The 14,990-nt window shown below is 38.4% G+C and overlaps 1 protein-coding gene across 14 annotated transcripts in view; it reads right to left on the bottom strand.

The window, feature by feature from the left end:
* LOC113536486 (unconventional myosin-IXb) overlaps positions 1-14,990 on the bottom strand; it is a 63,757-nt gene that overhangs the window by 27,662 nt on the left and 21,105 nt on the right. For all 14 annotated transcript variants that reach the window (XM_053238131.1, XM_053238140.1, XM_053238141.1 and 11 more), the window contains exons 3-9: positions 7,133-7,227; positions 4,712-4,774; positions 4,261-4,360; positions 3,297-3,397; positions 1,633-1,762; positions 1,267-1,356; positions 944-1,060 (exon numbers count right to left, since the gene is read on the bottom strand). In XM_053238131.1, the coding sequence (XP_053094106.1) occupies positions 944-1,060; positions 1,267-1,356; positions 1,633-1,762; positions 3,297-3,397; positions 4,261-4,360; positions 4,712-4,774; positions 7,133-7,227 (696 nt within the window). The remainder of the gene's footprint in view (positions 1-943; positions 1,061-1,266; positions 1,357-1,632; positions 1,763-3,296; positions 3,398-4,260; positions 4,361-4,711; positions 4,775-7,132; positions 7,228-14,990) is intronic.

Below are 14,990 nucleotides of genomic sequence, written 5' to 3'. Positions count from 1 at the left end.
TACTGGGATACAAATTTCTAGTAGTACTAACTACTAAATAAAATTATAAATTAAAAATTTATATCCAAAATTTTCATATTCTGCAAAGCTGCTCTGTAATAATGTCCACTGTTAAAAGCGCTATATAAATAAAATTGAACCGAATGGAATTGAATACTCCTAATCAGTCCATCAACGGTGAAGTATTCGCATTTATATTCCAAATAACTTTAGCTAGATATTCTTGGTCTTAAAGATCCCTGATTAGGTTTTTAACCATCTGTTTGTGTTGTGTGAGGGTTACAAAGCTACATATACATGTAGACAAAAAAAACAGAAGAAAAAATTAAATTTGGACTAAAATTGTGTTTATGCTTTGACACACACACACACACACACACACACACACACACACACACATTCTTAAACTGGCTCCAAATCTAAACACTGCTGAAAAATATCTTTAGGCTAGGAATAAAGGCCAGTATAAGGATCTATATATGCTCTCTGACCATTTTAATGTATTTGACATGAACATTAACAGAAGCTCTTGACCTGTATCTGCATGCCTTTATGCATGGCACCACTGCCACGTTTGGGCAACTGGATAATTGCAGGAATGAGCAGGTATGCAAGTGTATCTATTGTTTTTTTTTTGTTTTTTTTTTTTAATATTTTATTTGCCACATGTTAAATTAAATGTATATAATAGTTTTCAAAGCATACAGTTTCAACTTTAACAAACGCTGCAGTTTTACAGCTCAAACAATACTGTTGTATCTACAATATCTCATTTACTTTTTTGAATGACCAGAAAACACACCAAGCTTTTACGTCATTACAGTTACTGTGATAGCCCTAGTTATAGTGAGTCATTTAATTAACTTAAGAAACTGAAAAAAGGTAAAGGCATGAAACAATAATGTGAAAAAGTCTGATGGAGAACAGTGTAATATCTCCTCACCGGAACAGACTCCTCCATGTCCTTCTTATTGAGCAGCGCATGATTGATGCGCAGGACAATCCAGTCAAACAGGGCACTGTACAGAGACTTAGCCATGGAGTCCCGTGCTGTGATCGCCTGAGGAGGAGAAAAAACAAACTGTTAGCTATTAATCTGTGAAAGTTTTCAGTCATGCAGTTCACTCTGAATATCTCACTCAAGGTGGCTAATCTGGCTTTGAATTTTTGTGGGGGGTCAGAAAGCAGGGAGGAAATGAAGTCTATCACTCAAGTGGCTTTGCAAACATGAATAGTGCGTGATATTGAAGACATGGCCTGCTGTACCTCACTGTGGCTATAGGGAAGGATCAGCTTATCATTGACTGTAACCGTTTTCCTCTTTGTGAGCGCCTCGACTAGCAGCTCTTCTTTGACCTGCAAAACACATACACGTACAAATACTCCTATTCAGTACTTCCTCAAATTTATTTAGTTGGATATAAACTATTGGAGTGCATCAAGACAAAAAAAAAAACAAGAAATTAAACATTTAAACAAAAAAGGTTGTTTCTTTGTGGACATAACACAATACTTTGTTTGGACAACATTGTTATAAGAAGTAACACTGTGATCATGATTACATACTTCTGCTTAATCCTATTCAAATTTAAACTTCATTTTAAAATTGCGTCACTGCAATCACTCAGTTACCTTGAGAAGTTCTGAGAGGTTAGCGAGCACCTCAGGTGGTCCCACGTCCAGTCCCTCGTCCCTGCCTGTGGCTTTCTTGCTGTAGGTGACGTTGCCCAGGTACAAAATCGCTGACAGCACAGAGAATATCCTGAAAGATTCAATAAAAAAAAATTACATAACTGGTCAGAAGTTGTTGATTAAATTTCTATAACAGCAGCTCTGTCAGAAGTGCAACTGGAAATCACAGGTTTAGTGCTCTGTTTATTATACATTGGTGTTATTACAATAATAGCTCATTCACAGGTACTTGTACGGTGGATGCTCTATGTACACTAAAAAATTAAACTAAACTAAACTAAAAAAAAAACAAAAAAAAAAAACAACCGTGTAGCAGTTGATATGGTTAAGTTATTGGTAAGAGATGTTTAACATTTTTGGAAGGAGTCTCCAGTGTCCGTGCTTTGTAACAGTCACAAGTAAAGCTGTAACTACAGTTTCTGACATCAAGACAGAGGAGTTTATACTTCGCTGGTTCTCTGTAAAATGACAAGCTGCATTTTTGTCTTATTAACTTCAAGATAAAGAGAATTTGTAGCTGCTAATAATGCAAGTGAGAACAGGAACCACCTAAATGTATTTATAAAGAGATAAAAAAAAAAAAGCACATTTCATTCTTGAATAAATAAAAAAAACAAACAATTCTAATCGTTGGCAAATTGCTGTGGTATAAGAGGAATAGATCACTTCAAGACGTGCGGTTACATTAGGAACAAAAGCTCTGCTTCCTCACATCACCCTGTTGTTGATTATTTTCCTATAACAGCACAACGCTGAGTGTTTTTTTCCTTACATAATTCACACTGGCTTAGATATATACTTCTATATACTTCCTCTTTAGCCAACATAAACTATGAATCAACATGTGCAGGGTGTGAGCAACAAGCTGTATGAGCTACTAAATGCAGTGACTCAGTGCTGCTCAGCTCCACAGTCAATTGTTTACTTTTGATGGAAAGCTTAGAGCAAATAAACTTAAAGGAAGTTTTCCACTCAGCCCAAATGCCAAGACATACTTGATGTCCAGAATGGCCTTCTCTAGTTTGGCACTGGACCTACACAGTTAATGCAGCTAACAAGCTCCAATTCAAACCATATCCAGGTCTACAGGGACGTCACTAAGCCTGTGGTTTAGGACACAGTGGGACTTCCTGTACTCTTAAAAACTTCACAATGTAACTGAACACTGGGACATGACTATCTGTACTTGTTACAGGGTTCATACAGCGGTTTTAAAATAAATTCACTACATTTGTTTTGAAGGAGTGCACTGGGCATGATCATCACTGAATGATGTCTCATTTTCCAACCAGGCTGGATTACACTTCGGGACACTTTTACACTTACTGGGCAGCACAAATTATTCCATCGTTCAGAGACATAATATAAATTAAGTGCATGCCTCAGAATGTCATCCTGCAGATTTCTTTTTGTGTTGTCTTTATCCCAGATGACCCTGATGGTCTTAGCTACAGAACCAAAAGTCTCCACCCTCTGGAATTTTCGTTAGATTCGGCCCAGGCATGAGGAGCTGGATCAGAACCAACTTCACCCCTGGACTTTTGGTTCTGCAGTCAGGGATAGTTGAAATGATGAAGTGTCTATTACAAGATTATTATACTCACTGTTTCTTGGTGGCAGGCAGGAAGCCCACCATCTCCATGGCCTGCTGCAGGCGCTCAAAGTCATGCCGAAGGTCGTCTGCATCCTCTATGGTAAAGTTTTGCTATTGGAAATAAGAAAATAAAATTACAAGAAGTTCGCTAACTGTGGTCTAGCGTGTATTTTATTTTATTTGTAAAAATCCATACTGACTTTCTTTAAGAGTAGGATTAGGAAAACTACACTGGCCAATCAAGTAAAAAGGTAACAGGAGATTATAAATTTGAATTCTGATGAGGACACAGTGATGCTTAGCCAGCTCTCTGGTTCAGAGGGATGGCCTTGCACTTTCTCTTGTTTATGCTAGCTGATCATTAAAAAGACAAACACAAACAGCCAGGATGTGGACACTGCCTTTACAGGAAGCACGCATTAGCCCTGAAATCCCACACTGGTATGAGAGAACCAGCTAGAACTCATCCCGTAGAGCTCAAGATTTCTCAAAACAAACAAAAATGTTTGCACTGGTTTAGTAAATATAATGTGCAACTATTTGTAAATATCATAGACATGTATTATCACTGTATATGGTCACATGATGGTTGTTAATCCAATCATCTTTTCACTTCTACACTCTGTGACAGTTAGAACTTTAACAAAGCTTGGATTTTCACCGATGATACAGAGCGCGTACTGCAGCACAAGAGTTACCACAGTTACCACCATTGTTTCTACAGCATGAATATTGATAATATTGCTTATTTTTATTTTAAACAGTCAGTATAACACGACAGTGCTGGATGTTTGCATTGCTGTGATCTAGCTAACGGGTGGTAAAGATCTCCTGAGACCCGTTCCTCATCTCAGACAACCCTAATGCACTTACAAATGATTCTCTAATACACAGCATTAGAAGTACAGCATCACTGCATAGTGCATCACTTTACACTAATAAAGACTATAAAGCCCATTTTAACTTGCGCTCACCTGCTTGAGGTAGTTGTAGTTCTCCGGCTGTAGGAGCTTGTACTCCTTGCGTTCCTCCACAGACGCCCCCACCAGCAGGTAATAAAACACATGGTAGTTTCTATGTGTGAGACAAAATCGCAGTTAAGAGAGCGAGATAAGCACATTCATGCTCCAATTTAACCAGCTGTGTTTATATTACACCCATCAGGAGTTGTTTTACCACACTCTCCAATCTCCAATCTCCCCTAGATCTCGCATTCTATAATTAGCTCATCACTGATACAGATGGCTGCTTTAAAAAAAAAAAAAAAAAAAAAAACGAGTCCAGGGAAAATACCTAGAATGATACTGGGTATTTTTAAAAATAAAAAACCAAAAAAAACCCAAAAAAAAAACACATGCCTCTGAAGCTAAATTATATAAAAGATTAATGGTATGAATACAGGCATTTTTTTTTTTTTTTTTTTACCTTTCATTCTTTTCTCTGGACACCAAGCGGGATTTCTCCAGCAGGTACTTCTCGACCACCGCCCTACAAAAGCAGAGAACCACTGATTTACATTTTCCTTGTCTTCTTCGCTGCATGTGGTGATTGATTATGAATCAGGCCTGCTGGCTATCAATTGTCAATAGAAGTCAAGGGTGTGAGAGGCTTTGGTCAATGGCACAGTGGAGGCAGATGGCCTGAACAATACTGCAAACCAAACAAAGACTCTCAAGTTGAAGTGATGTGACCATGTGGTCCAGAGCAGCACTATTCTAACACAGAGAACTGAAATAAAGAGCTACACTGATTATTTAAGTGCACAGATGACCACTGAACTCCGCTTCTCTGTTCACGGTTTGTTCCCATATAAGAAAAAACAAGAAAACATTTGACATGGTTGTAATTCGTATTTAGAGATCCACAAGCCTCAGAAGGGATCAATAAGTGACCACCAAACAGCATAATGTAGCGAGGGAAAGAGGAAAAAAAAAAAAAAAAAAAAAAAAAAACATTGTCTCAGGCTATTACAAAAGCAACAGACTTACTGAGTGCTCATCAATGGAGTGGGGATGACTGCATGGGGCTGCATTCAGCCAAAGAACAATGAAGTGCGTGAAAGCATCCTCAAGCTGCCAGCTTTGTTATGGGGTTTATTGAGCCTCCTTGGTTGCCGTACTCGCTCTGGTACAGCCCTGCTTTTGTTTCGCGCTGAGCACGTGTGCCGCACACAGCGCCAGCTGCGCGTATTGTCCAACTGAGACTTTTTGACAAAGACTCAGAAATGAGACAAAAGCACCCGATGCACCAGTGTGACCCGTTTTTCCTTTTGCAATAAAAGCAGCTTGCTGCGAGGCTACACTGGATCTAATCTCTGTCTAACTCCATGCAAGTGTGTTTAATTATCACCGTCGCTGTTGCAATGGAAAAAACGAGAGCGCAGTAGCAGAAAGCCCAAAAAAGAAAGCTGTTATGCAGACCCAAAAAGAAACCACTAACAACTGTAAAGAATGAGCAGTTCTGTTGACTTTGGCAAACGCTTCCAATGTAATGGTTATACATCAACATGGTTTTGTGAGTTCACCTCTAAAAAATTGCTTGTTGGTATCTTATAAATCGACTAAGTTATCATTAGAGGCAGCCTTGTGCCATGTGATGGTTAACCAAGCTACAGCTGTTCATTTATTGATTTTTCATGCGAATCATAGGAAGACACCAGCATTCCCAAACATGAACATAGCTGAACTTTTAAACGTACTGGTCAATTGTGTTATGCTATCGTCAAATCCTCCCTGGAAGTTCCTATGTATGAATTGTGATTACGACATGGTGTGCAACTGAGTGGTTTTGGTCACAAAAAAAGGGACCGCATGAAGAAAAAAAATGGACAGCATGAGAAAATGTTTTTGTTTTGTTTTATTTCTCTATCAATGACAAAGTATATTTTGCCTAATTTGTGACATTGTGTTGGCATTCCAGTGCACACACCTCATAAATACGATATTTCCGGCAGGATATAAAAGCAGCAATATCCTACATTAAAAGAAACCTAGTCACACAATTGTTTAAATTAACAAATGGATGGAAAAAAATCAACACTTTACAACTGTTGTAAATTTAGTGCTCTATATCTATATATTGTAAGAAATAAGACACTGTATATGCTATTAATTAAAACAAAAGCTGTTACTGGTGTAATGCCTCTCCATGAATAATTATATCACTGTGTATAATGTCTTATTAATGACATAAATTGTTTGAAAATTAGAAACAGTGCAGCTATTACAATGCATCTTACACCATTAACTATTAACTGTGGTTATAACAGTTATAAAGATATTAAGAGATTAATGAAACCTACTACTGCACACGAACCTAATCACCCATTCTGTGTGTAACAGGATCTTTCTAAGAGTCGACTCAGGTTTAAACTCTAAAGGAGCTGGTGATTTAGAAACTCTCACATTCTTGAGTAGAAGATGCTGTTATTGTCCTGATATTGTCATGATCAGAACACTGCTGTTATCATACGAACATTATCAGCAAGAAAACACAGCATGGGTGGTTTAACCTAAGCGGAACCATCACCATTGCCCGAGTCTAGAACAGTTCCTTATTTCTAGTCATGCACAATCTCTGATGGTTGAGAGAGGAAATGACACATGATTTTGCTCTGACGTGCATAATAACCACAAAAGCTCTTCAAAGCCCTCGTTCCCATGCTGCTCTGCTTTATGCGTCGTGGGTCACCCTGTAGAGTTTAGTTCTGACCTTGATCGAACACATCTGGCTCGAATACACCAATGCTGAAGAATTAGACAGACTGCTTAATTAACACGAGTGGATGTGCTGCTAATGACTTCACACATCTGAACACAATACGCAAAACAGATGCGACAAACTCACCCCCGGACCACTCCGCTCTCCAGGTAGTTGACTTGTATGAACTTCCCAAAGCGGCTGGAGTTGTTGTTGTGGGCTGTCTTTGCGTTGCCGAATGCCTAAACAAACAGATGAAAGGGTGTGTGAGAAAAAGGAGTGGTTCATACTTCTAAGAAAATAAGCCTGTTCTCATTTCTGTCAGAATTTTTTTTTTTTTTTTTTTTTTTTTTTTTAAGAACACAGTCCTCAGTATCAGGTGATATCTGATACAAACATCCCCTCAGTACCTGAAGTGATTATTTGCAAATTTCCATTACTAAGTTATGCAGAACCTAACAGCAGATTTAGTGCAAATATTGTGTGGTGTGTCCACATACAAGATGTTAGGCACTGAATCAGTTGCATAAAAATATGACAAATTTAGCACACAGGTAAAGAAAAAACATTGTGCATTTTTCTCTCAAAGTTAATTAGACCAGAAAGAAGAAGGAGAAAAAAAAAAAAAAGAAAAAAAAAAAAACAGATGATGTCCTGAAGATGTCAGAAAGTTACACCAGACACTCCTTCCGTAAATGTTAAATAAACACATTTCTCCATACACAAAACTTCAACCATACCAGCGATCACACACTTTTTTTTTTTTTTTTAGATCTGTTTAGGTGGAGGGTACTCTGTTCAGGTCACTGTGAATGAGCTGTTACTATAGAAACCGTAACGTCTTGGAACGAATTTGTGATTTGCAACTCCACTACTGTCAGAGCTGCTGTCACAGAAAATTAAACAACACTTTCTGACCATCTGACCAATAACATTCAAGATTTCCACAAACACATAACACACCTGACAGAATAGATCTGTCAGAAAAAATTTGAAATGTAACCTTGAACACAACATTAACATTGAAAGCTAGTCAAAGCTACAGAGTGAAGAAAATTGCGACCTTAAAAATAAACCGCAAAGATAAGCATCCATGCTAGTAAGAAAGAGCAGATATGGAGCTTCACACAAGATTTTATCTGGTTTATTATTTTTCTGCATTTTTCTGCTAAATTAACTTTTGCATTAGTGTGTTATTAATGAATAAACAACACGTCAGCAATAAAACCTAATTTTAAAAAAGGTAATAAAATTTGATGAATTCAAAAGACTAAACTTAAAGAACTGTTTGGCATGATGGCATACAGGCATGCTAGGCCACTGTTTAAAAGCCGACTGCTATTGAGGTTCATGCTTATGCACCAGCCAGAGTTTTACAAAAGGCCTCAAAGTAAATTCAGACCCAGTGATCAAAATAAGATAAACAACAGAATTGGAACTAGAATTAGACCGATTGCCACATGTTGGCAATTTAGTTTCTGGTATAATTTTAAATTGTGTTTTGTTGACACGGGGGATGCAGAGGCCAAGCTTGCATCCACTTCCTTGGCTATGTGAGGCTGGAGGTAGAGACAGAATATGCCGGAGGGGCTCACGGAGCCCTATTTGTGTGTGTGTGTGTGTGTGTGTGTGTGTGTGTGTGTGTGTGAGAGAGAGACAGGCAGTGACATCGAGTCAGGGTGTGATTAACGAGGCATTCAGCTCTCCAGAACTCCCCTGGTTAATGCCAGCCTCAGCCAGCGGGGTTAAAGGCATGAATAGTGCTCAGTGTTTACCGAGCACAGGAAACTAAAAGCAAAAAGGACAAAGTGATCCGGGTGCATCCCAAATAGGGCTGCTAGTGTTCCAAACACTGGCCAGAATGGGAATGTGGTTGTTTTTCAGGCAGCCATTTTGAGGAGAGGCCATATATACACTGATTAAAATTCCATGCACTCAACCTGTTTCTTGGAGCAAATAAAAGATATTCTACGTCTCAAATGTGTACAGGTTCAGGCTTTAAATGCACATGAGCAACAGCTGTAATATGTATAGTAAACTTCTGAATACTGATTTTTTTTTTTTTTTTTTATTATAAACCGTCTCACTGATGTCAAGCTTGTGAATGTGAGCTTCATGCTGCACTTCCCCACTTTGAAAATGTGAAAAATTTGATGAGTTTGATTACAATTTTATAGCAAATATAAATTATTTAACACTAATTATGTTATTTTATTTATTCCTTAATGTCAACAATTTTAAAGATTTGGTACAAAACTAATTCGCTGCTCCGATCACTTGGTGAAACCAAACAACTGCATTTTTTTTTTGAAGTGCTGCTCGTCAGCGGACTACTAAACCCTCCTGGGCCTCTCAACTGGCCTGGGCCTAGGACAGCTTCCCTGGTTGTCCCGGCCCATTGTCAGGAGATCAGGAGTTTGAATCCCAGTGATGCTACAGCCTTCCGTGGCCAGGAGCCAAGGGAGCAAAACTGGCATGCTCTCTGGGAGGGAGGGGCATATGCTCGCTCTCTCTCTCTCTCTCCCCCTGTCAATCACAGTGACACTAGCCTATCACATGAGTCTGTGAGTTCATGTACGCAGAAGAAGGTGAATAGTGCTTTCCTCCAAGTATGTTACCCTGCATGAGCGTCAGTTCGAAAGATGCACTTGGTTGGTATCACATGTCTTGAGGGAAGCATGTTTTAGCCTTTACCCTGACTGGTCTGTAACTGTTGTATGATGGGATGGAATTTGTCAGGTGACCAAAAGGGGGGGCGGGGGGCTCATGCCAGCAAAACAGCTTATAATCCTATATTTCCAAAAGATATGTATATCCATTTGCAGCTATGTAAAGTGTTGACTAAAGTTTATCTACATGAGTTTATGATTCTAAGCTTGTGAATGCTGGAATTCAATTCCTCATTTACATTTTGTGTAAATTTTGCCAGCAGTCTGACACATAAATAGGTCCCGTCAGACTTCTGAATGCAGCAGAGAGAATTTATTCAGATTCTAACATGTCCTAGCACAGTGGATGTGATTGTCTGTAAGACAAAGGGGTATGAGGAAATGGCTACAGTTACCTGAAAGGGAATGCCTCGTCTTCATTTCCCAACACCCACAGAAATGAGGAGGCAAAAAATAAATACAAAGAGTAAAAAAAGCTTGATTTCAGTAGTGCAGAATAAATAATAGGTCTTTGATTCTGTCTTGGAACTTTACTAGCTATAGTTCTCCTTAATTAACCAGAACCTGGAAATGTTAAATGAAAATTTAACCTTTACATCCAAACATGCATGCCTGTGTCTTTTTTCCCCCCTGTACTTGCTTGCCTTACTTCTGTGGTTATCTCTCTTAAACAGCCTGTTGCTTTGGAAACATGCAACAAGTTAAACTTATTACTGGCTCTATATAAAAGTGGAACAACTGACTGCTGAGGCCTAAAGAAAGGCCAGTTTGGGGTATAATCCAAAACTACAAACAGACTTCATGTCCCCACTTGGAAAGCCACTTCAGCTATCCACAAATACAATGTGACACGCAGTAACAAAGATCCTATTATCAAATAGAAGCAATAAGAGGAGAGCTGTCTTGCCGGCAAATAACACTATGAGGAATTCACATGATCGTTAACTATAGCTCCTTTTATATTCAGCCTTGAAGTTCGGTCACAATCGCAATCTCGTCTCCGCCAATCTGAAGCAGCCTGTGTGACTTCTTTCTCTTCTAGAAATTCCCCAACATTAGCTCTGAGGTCAATGCTTCAGTGATGAACACAGTCAATTAGTCTTACTGCCTACAGGCGCTAATTAAACTGGTACTACTAACAGGGCTGTAAGCTTAGTCAACTAGATAGTGCAAACAGGCTTAGAATAGAGTACAGTTTCAGTATCCAAAAATAAATATTATACAAGTCTGGCATTTAGTAAAGAGCAGTTTAGCATGTGAAACTCTCTCATGACACCTTCATATTCTTTTGCATGTACATGACGCAGCCAAAACGATACACACTCAGACAAAAGGAAAAGGGTTGTTTTTCTTTTTATGTTTTCACAGAAAAGGTTCATCACCTATGCTCAAAGAAACAGATGAGCAGACATTGTGGTTACAGAATGATTAAGGTGAAAGACAAAGCGAGAAGCGCTGCTCAGAGACGAACATGCTAACGTATCTATAGACATAGCCTTTCATACCGTTTTCAGCTTTTTTTCCCCCATTAATATTTTTTTGGCTCAAAAAATACTGGCAAATCAACTGCTAATTGTAGCTGAATTAAAAACAGCTCTACATATCTACTTATCAAGATTCTACTTCATGTTTTCTTGGATGCCCTATGCCGGGTCGATCAAACAAGTAAGGAATAAAACACTCTATCATGCTGTTATAAAAAAATATTTCAACAAAGGGGTGGTGTGATGAAGTGGAGTTACTGTTACAACTCCAAAATTGATCAGTTTCCTTTAACAGCAAAGCCACAAGTGTTTTATTCCTTCTAAACCCGAGCAACTTGCCAACGATTACAATTTTTAAAATTAATTATAGAACAGCACATCATACTTTTTATCCATGTAATACTGTGTAAAGTCTGTGAAACAAGTTAGTTTCTGCTCTGATTTACATTATAACAGCTACAAACAGTTGTTCCCTCACCAGCCTCTCTTTTCTTTCTCTCCTTCAATTTAGAGGAAAAAAAAAAAACAGCTTGACTGGGACATAAATCTGGGAAGCACCCATCATACTATCAAGCAAAAACTAGATGACTAGTTGAAGATTTTCTTTTTTCCTCCTTTCTGGATTGCCGGAAATGGAAAAATGTCTGCATGACCCACAGCTGCTTCATCTTTGTGTGCTGAATTTGCCTACAAATACAAGGAAAAGCCTACAGTGACATCTGTGTTTTGCATATTCTCACACGTGGCCACATAATAAGGGTCGTGCCTTACACACGACCAAATATAGTGGAAACCCATAGATATTACAATGGCTTGGAGGGAGAAAAAAAAAAAACAAAAACACCACACACAAATAAAAAAAGTCCAATTCTGGGGACTTCCTGAGGAACAATGCGTCTTTGAGCCATTAAGGAGAGATGAATAGCAGCTACCACTTCCTGTTGCACAAAAGAGTTCTGCTTCCTGTCGGATCAGACCCCGAACTGTAGGAAGTTTCTGTCTGCATTAAACGTCGGGCTGTGGTGAAAAATAAAAAGCACTACTCTACAATTTATAAGCTCACTATGATCCATTTATTTGAGAGGCACTGCAGAAGCAGGTCACAAAAATCGGTTATATATTTTTATATAATTGTCATGAAAAACTGTTGCATGTAAAATGTAACAAAAGTATATTTATGTGCTCTGACAGAAAGGAAAAAAGCTACTGCTATGTTGAAATGACTGGAAGTTATTCTGCTCTAGACAGTTGTGTAATGCATGTAGAGACCATGCTAAAAGCAGACTTTTAACAGATACATACTGAATACATAGGAACCTGTCTAACTTGTCTGTACACTGCTTTGGGATCTGTGGGTGGCTCTTTTTTTTTTACCTGGAAAGATTCCTAAAACCTGCAGCAGCAACAATCAGACCAGCGACCTAATGAAGACTGATTTTCATCTCACAGCTATAAATACTGTACAAATGAATAAGACTTCATAATAACTGTATGGATGCAGAAAGAGGGATTTAAAATGAAATAGTTCCTTAAGCCAAAATCAACTTATTACTGATTGCTCGCAGTCCTAAGATTCGAGATGTTCAGTTTCCACCAATAACAAGAAAATTTGAAAGATAATCCGATTGCGCTCTGATATGTCTCGTTTAAATAAACTGCCAAGATTTGACCTTTAACAAAGGTTTGCTTTGAGGCCCAGCCAGATGGCCACACAGCTCTGATTGGCTGTGGACTTGGCAGTCATTAGCTCGATTAGTGCGCTACAACAGAAGGTCATTAAGGACAGAGAGGAAGAGATGGGTTACAGAAAGATTCAAATATTCTTTATATAAACTGACTTTAGTGCTCCTTTAGCGCCATTGCAGATTTCAGTGCTTTGACAACAGCTGACTGTGGTTCTATACTCTTAGAAATGGAATAAACCATAGTTTATATAATGCTTAAATATGTGGTGGTGTGATGAAGTGGAGTTCCTGATACCACCTTTAAGTTGATTATTTTCCTATAACAGCACATCACGAGGTGTTTTATTCCTCTTAAACCACAGCGACTTGACCGCCATTACATTTTATTATTTCTTAAGAAACAAAACATCATACTTATTATCCATTTATAGTTACATTTAATGAAACAAGTTAGTTCCTGTTCTTACTTGCGTCATAGCAGCTATAAACAGTTGTTCCCTCACTAGACTCTCGTTTTTCTCTCTCTAAGTTAATAAGATAAAAAAACTACTGAATACTACTGAAAAACCATGAAAAAGCTTAAACTCCTCTGTCCTGAAGATGTCAGAAAACTTAAAGTTACAGCTTTACCTCAGACTGTTACAAAGCGCTGATGCTGGAGACTCCTTCTATAAATGTTAAATAAACATCTTCCAGAAAACCTCATCGTAGCAATGAATGTTTAAATAACTTCTGTCTAATAATATAAATCTGTTTCTAGAAACCAGTGCATTCATATAAACATGTGATTTGCAGCTGCACTGCTGTCAGAACTTTTGTTATAGAACATTAATCAACATCTTCTGACCAATCAGAGTCCAGAATTCAACCCTGCTGTTGTGTCCGTCAGTAGTGCATGCAGCTGAATAACTGAACCCTCTCACTGTCACTCCATGGTGTAGTACTTGTCTAATGCTAATTTATAGACTATTAACAGATATCATGAAAACTGTGATGCCTAGCTGAATGCTTATCAAAAAAAATGCTTTTTTTTTTTTTTTAAAAAAAAGTCTCTAAACCGGCTCGTTCCTGCAGGTCACTGCATGTACAGCCTTGTTTTGTAACTGCTATGTCTGCAACCTGATTCTGTGCTGAAGCAGGAAAAAAAAAGTTTTCTAAATAGTTTGTTTATTAACGCTGCAAACAGAGACTGACATCACGTCCCCTCATGTTCCCAAATATTTCCATTGTGTCCTGAAGATTAGGCCTTTTAGTTCCAAATTCAACTCTTCTAGCCTATCATGAGTCAAAACACACACTGCTTATATGCAGAGCACATGCAAGCAGACCTTTTTAAATGTGATTAAGCACAGACATGAAGCAATATTCCTTAGCTGTAATTAGATTTCAGTGTTCAGAGATGTGCAATGGATAAAATGTGCAAAGGCCTGGAGTGCATAAAGTTTACTACAATTCAGGAGGAATCAAAAAATATGATGTAACTCTGTAATTGAGTCACTTTGTAAATGTCTGAAATACACAGCATATTACAGCGGCAGCCATTTCATGATGTGGAAGACTTTTCTTAATGTGGAAATCTCTCACGGCTTTGTGCCATTTCACATTCAGAGCAGCCAAAAACATGATTTCATTTTGGACTGGAGCTGCCTGTGCATTTAAATATGCAAGCTGGTTCTGTTTCTACTGAACGGTTTCGTGGGCCTTTCCTGCAACCACAAGCAAGGAGGAAGTAGCAAGCCAAAGCAGAGCCTGTAAAGAGACGATGACCGTGCTGACAGAAGGGAAAAGGGCGTCTAGTTCTGCTTAAACCACAAACAGAGTGATGCTTCAAAGGGGATCTCACAATCAGCGTCTTCTTTCACATGGATATTCTAAAAAGGAACTATGCTCTGTGGTATATTGCGAAAGAGCGAAAAGAGAAACTCGAGCTGAAGCGAATCGAGCAGCCGTTCCTACTTTGAATTGCAACTTTCAAACTGTTGATAGCTTTTGACCAATTTGTACCCAGATTCTCCAGTCTAGGGTTAGAAATTAAAAAAAAACACCATAGTTTCACTGTATTCAAAAACACCATAGTTTCACTGTATCTATCATTTAAACACACTGAAAATGAAAGGAATATTTTATTACAAAGTCTCTCTGCACATCCATGTATACAGAACAACAA

This window comes from Pangasianodon hypophthalmus, chromosome 11 (assembly GCF_027358585.1).
Source record: "Pangasianodon hypophthalmus isolate fPanHyp1 chromosome 11, fPanHyp1.pri, whole genome shotgun sequence".
NCBI lineage: Eukaryota > Metazoa > Chordata > Actinopteri > Siluriformes > Pangasiidae > Pangasianodon > Pangasianodon hypophthalmus.
This window is presented reverse-complemented; position numbering and strand designations above follow the sequence as displayed.